The sequence below is a fragment of the Solanum pennellii genome, chromosome 7, assembly GCF_001406875.1.
Source record: "Solanum pennellii chromosome 7, SPENNV200".
In the NCBI taxonomy this organism is placed as follows: domain Eukaryota; kingdom Viridiplantae; phylum Streptophyta; class Magnoliopsida; order Solanales; family Solanaceae; genus Solanum; species Solanum pennellii.
This window is the reverse complement of record NC_028643.1, coordinates 9,375,573-9,391,215: the sequence shown is the minus strand read 5'-3', so window position 1 is coordinate 9,391,215 and position 15,643 is coordinate 9,375,573. Positions and strand designations below refer to the sequence as shown.

The window sequence follows — 15,643 nt, the reverse complement described above, 5'->3', positions numbered from 1 at the left end:
AAGTTGCTCAGAATTGGTTGTGGGTGTCTGATACGGGTGCAGACCTAGAAGTCAGATCCTTCATCATTTAAATTTCTACCAACCAGACAAAAGGAACAACTTTGTATGGGATCTTGATATTCCATATATGCAATGCTCAACTTGGGTGTCAGTATTTTAATTTAAGCAGATACAATTATAAGATGATTTGACAGTAAAATTCCCTGAGTTATGCTCCTAGCCACCATAATCTGTCTTTACCTGATCCACCCGGAATTGGTTAAGTGTGATGTAGAGTTCTGCAAATCTATCAATTTCCAAGTCATTCAAGTCTTATCCTGAGACTGATATTCAATCTCTGTGTGGTGGTCCATACTTCATCAGTGGTGGTGGCCTTTTGTTGCTAGTTTAACGTGTATACATCAAGAAGAGTGTCATGTCCCTTCCAGTTCTTTCCAGAAAGATGTTTTTGTCCATTCCCAATTCTCTAGTTTGTTCTGTTACTGAAACTTTACATAGAGTTCTGATCCAAACACTTGCACCATATACAATGATCACCTCCTTTGTTTTCCCGAAGCTCTCTTCACATTTATTCTTGATTACTTTCTTCCATAACGAATGATCTTCATATGTGTATCTTCATAGCCATTTCATGAGGAAGACTTTGGGTTTGTTATCTCAGATTTTTTAAGCCTAAGCCTCCCTGCTTTTTGCTCAAAGTAACTATTTTCCCTTTGACTAGATGGGAACCTCTCCTTTCGTTTCTCTCCTGCCATAAATTTTTTTCCTCAAAGCATCTTTTCTCTCACTTTTTGGGATGAGGAATAGAGATGTCATATAAGTGGGAAGGGAATCTAGAACACTATACATTAAAACCACTTTTGCACCCTCAATCCCATGGAGCGGTATTGACTCTTTCATCTTGATAATGTTTCTTCACACTTCTTCAATACTCCATTCCATACGCCTATTTATCTGCGCTTTTTTCCCCAAGAGGCATTCCAAGATACACTGCAGATAAGAGTCTCATTTCCCCTCCAAGGATCTCATCAGAGTGTTGAAATTGTTGTGCATCATCTACTGAATGTAGTAAGCTCTTTCTCCAATTGATATGTAGTCCTAATACCCCTTCAAAGATTGTTCTCAGCATCATCATTTGGTCCTTATATGAATCACAAAATACAATGGCATCATCTGCATAAACTAGGTGTGTAATTTTCATGCTTTCCCCTTGTATATTGTGAACTTTAAAGCCTCTGATCCAGCTGTCGGCAATATATTAGTCCGTCCTTCAATTGCTAAAATGAAGAGGAAATGTGATTTGGGATCTCCCTGTCTCAAACCTTTGTAGGATGGAAAAAAAACCTCAGGTCATCTATTGATCAGAATGAGAATCTTACTGTGAATATGCAAAACTTGATCCAGTGGATCCACTTTGTGCCAAAACTTAGTCTTTTTTTTTTAACTCGTGGTGCTGGGGCCAGTTTGCGCACACCTCAACTAATTTCATGGGGTACCTTGCTACCTCCCACCAATATAGGTACCGAGTTACTCTGTCCACCAAGGCTTGGATTGATGGGAAGAAATCACTTAGTGTTTTTGGCTGAATTGAACTTGAGACATTAATGGTTCTCAACTCACTTCATTGGCCTACAGCTTTTGGTGCAAAAATAAATTATATGTACCCTGAACATATATATATATTTTCTTGATTTCTCACCTGGTGTCGCAGAGCCCATTCCCTCCGTATATTTAGCAAAAACTCTAGTCTCAGTTGATTAAATACTTTTTCTATGTCCAATGTGTGTCAACCAGCTTATGCATCACTGTTTTAAGCCTTCCAATCAGTTGTTTGGAGATAATTTGTACACACTGCTTATCCCTGAAACCTCAGTCCTTTGCTCCATTTTTCTTTGGTATCAAGGTTATATAGGGTGCATTTAGACCTTTCTAAAAAAACTTCCTGGCTGTGAAAATTTTGAACAAACAGCATGATATTTTGATAGTATCCCAGCATTTGACATAGAGTTCCATGCTAAACCTATCTGACCTAGGAGCTTTATCAATAGTACAAAGTTTAAATCTATCGAGAACCTCCTGTTCTCCAAAGGGTCTTTGGAACCATTCCTTTTCATGTTAAGTGATTTGGGTGCTCCCCCAATTAAATTGCAATCTGGCCTCGATGCCTCTGATTCTGTATACAGTTATTGATAGAACCTTATTATCTCTCCCTTAATAACTCTATGTCCTCCAAAGTTGCTCCATCATTACAAGTTGGTCAATGTTGTCCTTTTGGTGTGCATCTGTTGTGCTTTAGCCATAAGCTCTGGACCTCTTTGTCAAAAAAAAAAAAAAGCTCTGGACCTTTATCTCCGGTGAATTTTTGCACATTTACTACTTCAGATTTTGTAGAGATTTTTTTTTTTTTGAAACAGGTAACTTTGTATATTACTACAACCAAAACATAGGCAGTACTGAACCATATTTACAATAAGATCATCAAATCCATCTATCTGAACCAAAATTGAGTCTAGTATATCAATTAGGGGGATAGTGTGATACTGTGATTTGAGTATAATTGGTTACACCAAAAACACAGTAGCAACAAGCAATTAAGCTTGACTTTTTGCATGCTATTTTCTATACTATCAAAACATCTGGAATTCCTCTCCTTCCATATTGCCCACCAAATGCTAGCAGGGACAATTCTCCATCTCTCTCTGTTCTTAGACTGCATTCCTGCGTCTTCCCAACTCTGAATGGCTTCAGTGATCTTGCTTGGCATTACCCATGACATGCCCTTGAGATTTAGGAATAGTCTCCACAGCTGGCTAGTTACTCTATAGTGTAGAAAAAGATGGTTAACTGTCTCGGCAGTTTCCCCACAAAATAGGCATATTAAGCACAATGGAATCCCTCTCTTCATTAGGTTGTCTTGGGTCATAACTGCTTCCTTAGCCAATAACCACACAAAACATGATACTTAGAGGGGTATTTTGGATTTCTAGATTCCTTTCCAAGGACACTTACTTGTCAACGGGAAGGAGTTGTTCAACCAGTTATAAGCACAATTCACCTTGAAAATACCTTTTTTGTTGCCCTTCCACCATAACGTATCCTGACCACCCTCCAATCTGTTGAGTGGACCCATGGTGTTGTAAAGTCACTTCCATACCGTTACCTCCATTTCTGCCAACCTCAAAACTACTCAACCAGCCCCTCAACTTTGCAGTTTTGATCATGCTATTCACACCCTCCATAACAATTAAAAAATGGAAAAGGAGATAGGGGGTCTCCTTGTCTAAGTCCCCTTTGTGCACCGAAGATTCCAGTAGGGGATCCATTAATGAGGACCGAAAACCTCACTGTGGGGATGCATTGTTTGATCCACTTGATCCACTTCCTTCCAAAACCCATCCTCTCCAGAGTACTCAACAAGTATTCCCAATTTACATGATCATATGCCTTCTCCATGTCAAGCTTACACATGATTCCTGGCTTCTTTTGTTTCTGTCTAGAACCGCATCCATGATTTGTCTACCTTTGATGAAAGCCATTTGCTGAGAATCCACTAGTTTGGCCATGACCCCTTTCATTCTCTCTATGAGAACTTTGGCGAACAGTTCGTAGATACTTCCAATCAAGCTAATAGGCCTGAATCTTTCAAGTCTTTGGCACCTTTCTTCTTAGGAATCAAGGTTATGAAGGTGGCATTCAAACTCTTTTCAAAAACTTCCTGATCATAGAAGTTTTGAAAAGCTTTCACCACCTCCCAGCATTTAAGGAAGAATCCCATAGTGAAACAATCAGGGCCAGGGGCTTTATCGATTGCACACATCTTCAAACAGTTTAGACCTTCACTTTCCTCAAAATTTCTTTGTAAATGCATTATTTCCCCACCATTAACACTATGTTTGGATCATTGTTATTCATTGTATTGTATTGTATCGTTACTATAGCTACAATGTTTGTTTTGATTGTTACTTAAAAATGTATTGTATTGTATTGTTAAATTTCGTTGTTACGTAACAATGAAAACCCCTATTTTATGGAACAACCAATTTGGTGTGTTCCCATTGTTACTTAATTTCTTTTTCTAATAATATATTTGCATAATATTTCAAAATACTATTTTACCCTTTATCTTAATTATTTTAATCTAGTCAGACCTCCTACCCTAGAATAATTAAGGGTATTTTAGTAAATTTATAAATTACAATACAATACGATACGATCAAACCAAACAATGAAAATATTATTAAACAACAACAAACAATACAGTCTAACCAAACATTGTATCTACCATACAATACAGTACAATAGAGTACAATACAATACATTATAAAATAATGAGTAACAATGATCGAAACAAAGTGTAAGTGTGGGGCAATTGTTGTTCCAGGTCTCCAACTGTTTGTTTTAGTGTACAACTGCTTGTAAAACTTTACAATTTCCCCTTCTATTCTTGAAGGATCCTGAGACACTTCCCCTTCTATTACCAGTTGATCGATGTTATTGTATCTTTTGTGAGCATTGGCCATTTTGTGGAAGAACTTGGTGTTCCTATCCCATTCTTTGAGCCATAGTGATCTGGATTTGAGATTTCCTCATTTTTTAGTAATTCCTCATATTCTAGTAAAGTTGAGTTCTTGCTTGAAATCTCCCATTTCCTCTGTCCTTTGATTATTTCATCGAACTCAGATAGTTTTTTAAGAACATCTCTCCTTTTTGCTCCTAGATTCCCTTGTTTACTCATGCTCCAATCCTTAAGTTTGTTTTTAGAGCCTTAAGTTTTGAAGCAAGAACAAAGTCAGGTCTATCGGCGAAGTTGAAAGAATGCCACCAGCTACTAATTCTATTAGTGAAACCTTCTGTGCCAAGCTACCAATTTTCAAACTTAAAGTGCTTCTTTTTGTTCTATACATCCCCTTGTAATGCTACAGGACCGTCTATGTAGAACATTGTGCCTTATGTTATTGAAGTTGTCATCCCACTCTTTTGATATCAAAATTATATCAATTCTAGAGGTTGTCTCGAGATTGTCTCCTTTGAACCACGTCTTGTTGTCTTGAAGCTGTAGGTCTACCAATTTCAGGTCTTCAATAACATCTGAAAATTCCTTCATGCCTCTGGTTCTTCTCTCACAATTTCTTTTCTCTGAGATGAACCTTACTACATTAAAATCACCACATACAGCCCAAGGTCCTTCTATTATTCCCCTTGTCGAGAGATTTTCTCTCAATGCTACCTCCTGTCCATTTAAGTTCCTCTCTTGCTGGGATATGTCCACTTAGGGGTGGAATTGGGGTAGGGTGGAGCAGGGCACCTTGGAACAAGCCTAGAATCTCAACTCTGAGGAAGACAAATTGATATGGAAGCTGGAGAAAGACAAGTTCAAGGTGAAATCAACCTACAAATTACTAGATATTTCAACTGAAACCAAGGAGTTGTGGCCTTGGAAGATGATCTGGAAAGGGAAGATACCACATAAGGTGGCTTACTTCACATGGCTTGTTGTGAGGAAATCTATTCTGCTCAGGATAACTTAATGAAAAGGGGAAAGGACTTATGCTCCAGATGTTTATTTTTGTGAATTTGAGACGGACAATAAACCATCTTTTTTTGTATTGTAAAGTGATCGAGAAACTATGGAAGTATTTCATTAACTTGAGAGGTATAACATGGACCATGCCTATAAATACTGCAGAAGTCCTAGCATGTTGGTATAGAGATGGAAATAAGTCAGGACACAAGGAGAGAAAGAAGATTGTTCCTGCCTGCATCTGGTGGACAATATGGAGTGAGAAATTAGAGATGTTTTGAGAACAAGAGCATCCCTTTCCAAAGCATTAAAATGAATTGTTTAGTGACCTTTTACTTTTGGTGTATCCATACTATTCCCAAGGCCTTCAGGAGATCTCCAAACAACTGGTGTTTTCTACTACAAGTTAAGACCACTACTTTTTTGAGAAAGGCCTTATTCCCACCACTTTTTTGAGAAAGTGTGAATAAAACATGACAAATAGAGTAGTACAAAAGTGGTGTTTTCTAGTAGAGAACCGAACGTGTTTCTCTGGTATTTTCTGGAAAAATGCTTGAAGAATTTTGTCCTTTTATCAGTTTCTCAAACTCTGTTTTTTTTTTGAGAAAACCAAAATTTGAAATTATTTAAAGCTTTCTTGGAAATTTAGAAGAACTTTTTCAATTCTTGGAAAACATATTTAGCTCTTCAATTTCAAAGGTAGTTGAAAGTTTTTCTCCAAAGTTCGGAGCGAGTTATTGTTTTGTTCCAAGTATTTGCAAAAAAAAAAGCTTTAAAGCTTTTTCCCCCCAGAAAAGGCCATACTTTGATAGTATGAAAAATTGAGGGATTGTCTCCAAACATAGCGAAAATTAACTATTTAATACGTGAAGTCCACATAAAACTTCACACATAATCTAAGTGTTAGAAATATGCATAAGAACTGCATCAGTCCAAATTGTCTGTATCGTAGGGTAGTTATTTACTAGGGTAGTTATTTACTGTTTAGTAGTTAAATTCTATCTAATCCTTATCCTTAGTTTTTTAATCTTATCCTTAGGAGTTGGTTTACTTGTAAACTCCTATAAATATCTGTGTTATAATGAGGTAAGTAGTTTTGCTTTTCATAAAGTTTTCTTTGTTTGTTTATCAAACTAATGTTCCTACTTGTTCAAAAACAAAAGAAGATAAGATTGTTATGTTTTTCCTTCTCTAAAAACTAACAATTGGTATCAGAGCATTTATTTCTTGAGGGATCCGTGGGTGTTTTCATTGTAATCAACAAGACAAGATTATCAATTATGGAAGCAGAATCAAGTTTTTCTTATTTGCACCACCTGTTTTTAATGGTGATAACTATCAGATTTGGGCGGTAAGGATGGAAGCATATCTAGATGTCATGGATTTGTGGGAGGCAGTCGAAGAGGATTATGAAGTTCCTCTGTTGCCTAACAATCCTACTATGGCCCAGATCAAAAACCATAAAGACAGGAAAACCAAAAAATCAAAGGCAAAGGCCTGTTTATTTTCAGCAGTATCTTCTTCAATCTTTACTCGAATTATGTCTCTAAAGTCAGCAAAATCCATCTGGGATTATCTCAACGCAGAATATGAAGGGGATGAAAGGATCAGAGGTATGCAAGTGCTAAATCTTATAAGAGATTTCGAGATGCAGAAGATGAAAGAAACTGAAACCATCAAAGATTACTCTGAAAGGCTCTTGAACATAACAAACAGGGTAAGATTGCTTGGTTCTGTGTTTAATGATTCACGTATTGTTGACAAGATTTTGGTAACTGTGCCAGAAAGATTTGAAGCAACCATAACTACTTTGGAAAACACGAAGGATCTGTCCAAGATCACCTTCGCAGAGTTATTGAATGCTTTGCAGGCACAATAACAACGAAGAGTCATGAGAGAAAAAGGAAAAACAGAGGGAGCATTGTTTGCCATGCCTCAAGATGGAGGCAAAAACAAAAAGAAGAAGAACAAGAAGAATGGTGAAGGCATTTCAACAAGTACTACCAAAGGAAAAACTGGACACTTAAAGAAAAGTTATCCTCCTTGTAAGCATTGTAACAAGAAAGGTAATCCACCATATCAATGTTGGAGAAGGCCTGATGCTAAATGTAGTAAATGCAATCAAGTTGGGCATGAAGCTGTAATTTGCAAGAACAATAGTCAGCAACAAGAAGCAGAGGCTAAAATTGTTGAGGGTGAGGAGGAAGATCAACTCTTTGTTGCTACATGTTTTTCAAGTAGATCATCTAGTGATTGTTGGCTGATTGATAGTGGATGCACTAATCATATGACAAATGACATGTCTCTCTTCAAGGAATTGAAGTCCACGACCATTACTAAAGTCAGAATAGGTAATGGCGACCATCTTCCTGTAAGAGGGAAAGGAACCATTGCTATTACAAGTAATTCAGATACAAAAACAATTTCTGATGTGTTTTATGTACCTGACATAGATCAAAAATTGATTAGTGTTGGTCAATTGATGGAAAAAGGCGACAAGTTAAATTTTGAAGATAATCATTGCTTGATCAAGGATGCTTCAGATCAAGAAATGTTTAAAGTAAGAATGAGAGGCAAAAATTTCTTATTAGATCCATTTGAGGAGGAGCATGTTGTTTTTTCAGCAAAAGAAAGTGTTGCAGAAGTATGCACAAGAGACTCGAACACTATCACTATGAAGGGTTGGTTAAAATGCAAAAAATGAAAATAGTTAAGGACTTGCCTGTTTTAGAAGTACATTCTTCAAATTGTCTTGCGTGTCAATATGGAAAACAAAACAGACTTCCATTTTCATAGACAACTTGGAGAGACTCGAACAAATTGCAACTAATTCATACTGATATAGCAGGACCACAAAGGACTCCTTCACTAAAAGGTAGTGTCTTTACTATATCATTTTTGTAGATGAACTAACCCGCATCTGCTGGATTTATTTTCTCAAGCATAAGTCAGAGGCTTCTAATGTTTTTCAGAAGTTCAAAGCAAAAGTAGAAAATGAAGCCAACTGTAAAATTCAGTCCGTAAGAACAGATAATGGAAAGGAATGCACTTCTTATCAGTTCGACATGTTATGTGAGGAAGCAGGGATTCATCATCAGCTTACTACTCCCTATACTCCACAACAAAATGGAGTAAGCGAGAGAAGAAACAGATACATTATGGAGATGACCAGATGCATGTTGCACGAGAAGAACTTGCCAAAGAAATTTTGGGCTGAGGCAGCAAATACATCAGTTTTCCTCAAAATAGGCTTCCCACAAAGGCAGTGAAAGACCGAACTCCATTTGAAGCTTGGTATGGATTTAAATCATCGTTAAATTTTCTTGAAGTGTTTGGTTGTCTCTGTTTTCCCTACATTCCTCGGGTTAAACGAGATAAACTAGATAAAAAATCTGGCCCAGACATTCTTATTGGATATAGTTCAGTTTCAAAGGCATATAAAGTCTTCCAACCACAAACTGAAAATATAATCTTTAGTAGAGATGTGAATTTTATAGAAAATGAAGAGTGGTGTTGGGAAGACTCGAAGAAATTTGTTGTTAACACTTCTGACAAAGCAAAAAAGTCTCCTACCTAGTTTTTTGAGAAGAAAATATCACTCTCACGACAAGATGAAATGGTGGATCATTTACCAGTCAAAGGTACTCGACAACTCAGTGATATATATCAGAGATGCAATGTAGCAGTATGTGAACCTGCTGGGTACAATGAAGCCGAAAATGATGAAAAATGGGTTGCGGCAATGAAAGAAGAGTTGTTTATGATTGAGAAAAACATCACTTGGGAGCTTGTTGATCAACCTGAAGACAGAAAGATAATTGGGTTGAAATGGGTCTTTAGAACCAAGCTAAATATCGATGGTTCAGTGAATAAGCATAAAGCAAGACTTGTAGTTAAGGGGTACGCTTAAATTTTTGGTGTGGATTATTTCGATACTTTGCACCAGTAGTTAGGCTTGACACGATCAGGTTACTTCTTGCTCTTGCTGCACAGTTGGGTTGAAAAGTGTATCAGATGGATGTCAAATCAGCATTCCTTAATGGCTTTCTACAAGAAGAAATTTATGTTGAGCAAGCTGAAGGCTTTGTGAAGAAACGAAATGAGGACAAAGTTTATAGGTTAAGAAAGACACTTTATGGACTTAAACAGGCACCAAGGGCCTGGTATGGTCGAATAGATGGCCATTTACTTGGCTTAGGCTTTGAAAAGAGTCTATCAGAATCTACTTTTTATGTTAAACATCATGGCATTAATATCCTTGTTGTGTCTATATATGTGGATGATGTACAAATTATAGGAAACAATACAAAGCATATCGAGGATTTCAAGCAAGAAATGATGCAAGCCTTTGAGATGACTGATCTTGGTCTAATGTCTTATTTTCTTGGTATGGAAATCAAGCAGGGACAAGATGAAGTTTTCATTTACCAGAAGAAATATGCTAAGGGAATTCTCAAGAAATTCAACATGGAAGATTGCAAGGAGATGAATACTCCTATGAACCAAAAAGAGAAACTATGCAAGAATGACGGAGCAAAGAAAGTGGAAGAAACGTACTTCCGAGGCTTAGTCGGTTGTTTGATGTATCTCACAGCTACAAGACCTGATATTTTGTATGTTGTAAGCATTCTATCGAGGTTCATGCATTGTGCTAGTGAGGTGCATCTAAAAGCAGCAAAACGAGTTGTTAGATACATCAAAGGACCCATCAATTATGGTGTCAGGTTTCAGAAAAAAATAGATTTGAAACTACTTGGGTATTCTGATAGTGATTGGGCTAGATCCGCAGATGACATGAAGAGCACATCTGGATATTGTTTCAGTCTTGGCTCAGGAATGTTTTCGTGGTGCTCAAAGAAGCAGGACATTGTGGCTCCATCCACTGCAGAGGCGGAATTTGTGGCTGCAACAGCAACAGTAAATCAAGCATTGTGGTTGAGGAAAATTTTTGGTGATCTGCACATGAATCAGACGAAGGGAACTGAAGTATTTGTGGACAATCAATCTGCAATAGCAATTTCTCATAATCCTGAAGAAAACAAAACACTTTAACATCAAGCTTTTCTTCTTGAGGGAAGTGCAAAATAATGGTGACGTGATTCTCCTCTATTGCAAAACTGAAGAGCAGCTGGCTGATATCTTCCCCAAACCATTATCAGGCAATAAATTTCAACTTCTCAGGCAGAAACTTGGAGTTTGCAGCTCTTAAAGCAAGGACGAGTGTTAGAAATATGCATCAGAACTGCATCAGTCCAAATTGTCTGTATTGTAGGGTAGTTATTTACTAGGGTAGTTATTTACTGTTTAGTAGTTAAATTCTATCTTATCCTTTTCCTTATCCTTAGTTTTTTAATCTTATCCTTAGGAGTTGGTTTACTTATAAACTCCTATAAATATCTGTGTTATAATGAAGTAAGTAGTTTTGCTTTTCATACATTTTTCTTTGTTCGTTTATCAAACTAATGTTCCTACTTGTTCAATAACAAAAGAAGATAAGATTGTTATGTTTTTCCTTCTCTAAAAACTAACACTAAGCATCTTGGATTATCCTCGGAACTTATTATCAGTCCTCAGGTATGAAAGAAATTTCCTAAAAATGATGGACCCATGTGAAAACAACTGTGTTATCTTATATAATGATTTTGCTTGTTGCATCATCTTTCCTTTTTGTTGATGAACATTTAACTTGGCACCAAAAAAGAAGGCTGTACAGTTTTTTTTTTTAATTAACGAATTTGGCCTTTTGGGCAGCTTATATTTATTAAGAAAACCTGTACAGTTGATTTAGGCTGTATAATATTTAAGAAATTCCTAGGTTCCAGTTTAGGCTTTGTCATCATATGGCAAGAAAAAGAGAGTTAATTTTTCATGTGGTGAAATTCAAGGTGCTACTTAAATATTTCTAGTGCTTAAAATTCTTTAAGCTAGAGCTTTACAGGGACACAAATTTCAGTCTTTAGTATTGATGATTTGGTTACAGTTTTATTAGTAGCTACTTGTTATTGGTCTTGTATTAATTTAGTTTAAGATTGAAAATATCATCAAATAAGTGAACTTCTTTTATAGGTACTCGATGCATTGGTCAGTCTATTCTGCAGGTCAAATATTTCTGCAGAAACATTGTGGGATGGTGGTTGGCTTTTGCGCCAGTTGCTTCCATACAGTAAGGCGGATTTTAGAAGTCATCATCTTGAATTATTGAAAGTAAGTTGTTTTGCAAACAACTAGAAACTTACCTCTTGTACTTCTTCATTTGCTTTATCTATGTTGGTTGAATTTTTTATCTAATTGTGTCAGCAGTAGTTGGTGCGACAAAGGCTTGTAGCATTAAAGATTGCATTAAGCATGTTTTTCGAAAAACGATGAGGATTATGCCTCTTTCATTCTACTCCCTGGTGCCATTTTATGTGACACTTTCCCATTTACTCTTGCAAAAGGACACTTTTATCTTTGAGACTGCTTAATTTTTTATTCCCATTTACGCTGACGGACATGACTTCTTGGGACCCTCATCATCACTTATTTACAATCAAATGACTTGTGGAACTCTCTTCACCACTTATTTAAAAGAATACTTTTGGTGCTTTGCATATATTTGGTTAAATTCTCTTTCATCTCTTAAACTACATGCAAGTCAACACCGTATAAGTTGGATGGAGAAAGTAAGAATTATATCTTGTTGGACTCAAAATTTTCGAAGAGTCTTCATAGGAGGGTTACTTCTTTCGTTTTCTTTACTAGATGATAAAAACAAATTCAACTTTGATTGTAATAGTCATTTCTTGGTTAACCTGTTGTTAATGAGGTGGGTGTTTGTAATGTGTGAAGGATACATTCCACAATTGTACTAGCTGTATTCTTGATGAAACAAAAGGAACTTGGCCTGATCTGCTAATTATGGTACTATGTGATGAGTGGAGGAAGTGCAAAAGAAGTATGTTATGCCCATTCTTCCCCTTGTTAAATGTTTCTGTTATTCCCTTTAGATGATAAATTAATGTGAAGATCATGTCTCTTGCAGCTATTGAAGCTTCTTCACCAAGGAAAGATCCTAAATCAATGCTTTTGCCCGCACACAAGTTCCTTTCTGAAGGTATGGTTGTTCCTCTCTTCCCTTATTGATCTTTTGGCTTTAATTATCTTAAGGTTATGAGAAGGAGAGAAAGCCCAAGATAGTCCCTTATCTTTGGGTTAAGACTCAAAGTCATCCTTGAATTTTTACCTGGAATACTAATAATCCCTCGTATTTGCAATTTTGGTGCTCTTGTCTTTTGATCCTTACCTCAAACTTTTACCTATTTCTTGACATTGATTTTCTCCAGAATTTATTTATGGAATGTTTAATTGTGTTTTTATATATTTAGTGGAAATAATAACCCCATGTGAGAGAAGGTGAGAAGAAAACCTTGCTTTATTTAGTAGAGATATATCTTAAAATCGAGAGGTTTATCACGTCGATTTCACGTGCAATAATACAAAATTTTCTTCTTGCAACGTCATATGTCAAGGTGTTCTTTGTTTAGTTGCAATTATATTTCTTCTTAACAGAACAAGGTGTTTTTCATCTCACCTTCGCTCACATGGAGTTATTATTTCTACTAAATGTATAAAAAGATGATTGAACATTCCATATATAAAGTCATGGAAAAAATCAGCATTAAAAAATAAGCAAAAATTTGGGGAAGACCAAAAGTACACCAATATTGCAAATGTGAGGGACTATTAGTGCCCCACGTGATAACTCAAGGGTGACTTTGAGTCTTAACCCATAGATAAGGGACTATTTTTGTCAATTTCTCTATGAAAAGTAACTTCTAATTATTTAGAGTCTACTGAATGTTTGATTGGCATATCCTGACTCTTCTGCTTTTAATTTTGTTGTATTGTTTTTTCCATGACAGAAGTTGCTTCTGGGGAATCATCTTTTGCTGCTGGTGAAAGATTGTTCGAGATTGTCAAGGTTGTCCTGCATCTTATCTGACATGAATGCTGATGTTTTTGGGGCCTCCTCATGTTTGAGATGGAAAACTAGTGTCCACCGCGAATCTCCAATAATTAATAAACTTGGCTTTAAATTGATATCCTAGCTAATCTTTGTTTGATAATCTGCAGGTGTTTGTACTACTTCATCAGCTTCATATTTTTTCAGAAGGAAAATTGTTGCCCGATCAACCTCCTATACATCCTACAGTCGATGTCATGGAAACATCCCGAGCAAAAAGGGCTGGCATTGACAGTTTGGGTCCAAAACAAAGCGCTGAATTAAGTCTTGGTCAGTTTCTGTTTTTTGTTTTTCCTATATTCTTCCTAACAGCATTTCTAAACCTCAAAACAGAAGAAAAGAATTCATAACCTCCCAATGCCACATCAAATACTAGACCAAATGGTATTAACATATCTAGTCTATGAAGGGACCTATTGTCAACGTTCTAAACCTGCTTTGCTCTGTGGTTCTGTAGTTGGTGCGGTGCCTTGTAGAATTGCATTTGAGAGGGGCAAAGAACGTCATTTCCACTTTCTAGCCATCACTATAGGAACCTCTGGATGGCTTATCCTTGCTGATGAATTACCTGTGAGGCCAAGCTTTGGTGTGGTTCGTGTAGTTGCACCTCTGGGTGGTTGCAATGTAAGTATACCTTTTTTGGGGGCTAATACTGCTATCTATTTTTTAAATAAGCTATGCACTGTTTTATTAGGTAGATTTTTTATAAAAATGACTAGGCTGCTTTAGATAAAACTCAGACCTTGCATTGAGTAGCTTTAGAAGAACTACCAAATAGAAAGCAAACAACCTACTCGAAATGAACCTGAAAATTCGACCTTGCAATGATATCCCTAATCCCAGTGATCTTTTAAAATGGAAACCTCACTAATTACTACTTCCCAATCTGTGCTAGACTGGAATTTTCTTTGAAGAAAAAATCAGTAGTTATAATCTATCTAGTCTATGGTTGTCATTTTCTTGCTTTCCCACTTCAGCCCAGAATTGACGAGAAGCACATGAGATGGTTACACCTTCGAATACGTCCATCCTCTTTCCCTTGCACAGATGGTGCAAAGCATACGGCCCATCCTAAAGTCAAGTCAAAAGCTTTGGTTGATGGGCGGTGGACTCTGGCTTTTCGAGATGAAGATTCTTGCAAAGCTGCTTTTTCTATGATTGTTGAAGAGCTCAAGTTACTGAGCAGTGAGGTTGAGAGAAGAATAAAACCTATGCTTGTCATTGAAAGAACTATTGATACTTCAACAAAATAGATTCAGGTCTCATGAGTCGTGAGAGTACGTCTACAAGAATATGACCATATAGGGATTTTCACCACTTTGATATTTCATTTTCTCTGTCTCTACCGCAATATCATTTTATAGCAGGTGGTGGAGATAATATTAAAGCTTTACCACCATTTTGTACATGTTTAAAGGAAGCCCTAGGTGTCTGTAAATTAGAGTATGTGATAGTGCCGCCCATTCTTGTATATTAGGTTACCTTTATCATTTCTGATATATTAACTTGACTATTATGTATGGTCAATTTTTTAGTTCTTTGAATCCTCCTCCTTCCTCACATATGTAAAGATGTTGTAGCAACTCCGCAAAATGTAAAAGTTGTGACTTGTGAGCAAGCTTCTGTTTTCACTAAGTTTGCTCAGTTTTCAGATACTGTATGTTAAAAATTGGAGTTGCGTGCATTTATAAAGTATCTGTCAGTGTTTCATTCTATCTCAGTAAGTTTTCATTTGTATATTTTAATGTGATCAAATTGTTTCTATAGTTTTTTTAATTATAATTTTGACTTTTTAGCTGTTGGAAATCGATACAAACATTTACATGCATCAAACTACATGAAAATCCAATTGCATGTATTAGTCAAATTCATCATTCGAAAAAATGATATGTTGTGAAGAAGGAACTTTCACATAATTAATTACTCTCCATAGCTATAGTTTGATAATTATAATTTTTAGCTACATGTTATATGGAGGAGAGAGGTGAGCGAGACTGGGAGAGAGAGGAGAGAGGGGGAAAAGAGTGGGAGAAAGGTGAATTGTATGTATATTGGTTAGGTAATTGGATATTATATATATGTATTTGTATATATGGCAAGAGAGATTGGGAGGGGGGGGG

General features: G+C 36.5%; 1 protein-coding gene across 2 annotated transcripts in view; it reads left to right on the top strand.

The window, feature by feature from the left end:
* The window catches only part of LOC107026317 (protein TRANSPARENT TESTA 9), a 31,355-nt gene extending 16,117 nt beyond the window's left edge, over positions 1–15,238 (top strand). For both annotated transcript variants that reach the window (XM_027918410.1, XM_015227233.2), the window contains exons 15-21: positions 11,588–11,725; positions 12,350–12,455; positions 12,543–12,614; positions 13,423–13,481; positions 13,634–13,793; positions 13,981–14,147; positions 14,501–15,238. In XM_027918410.1, the coding sequence (XP_027774211.1) occupies positions 11,588–11,725; positions 12,350–12,455; positions 12,543–12,614; positions 13,423–13,481; positions 13,634–13,793; positions 13,981–14,147; positions 14,501–14,776 (978 nt within the window). In that variant the 3' untranslated portion in view covers positions 14,777–15,238. The remainder of the gene's footprint in view (positions 1–11,587; positions 11,726–12,349; positions 12,456–12,542; positions 12,615–13,422; positions 13,482–13,633; positions 13,794–13,980; positions 14,148–14,500) is intronic.
* Positions 15,239–15,643: the final 405 nt, after the last annotated feature.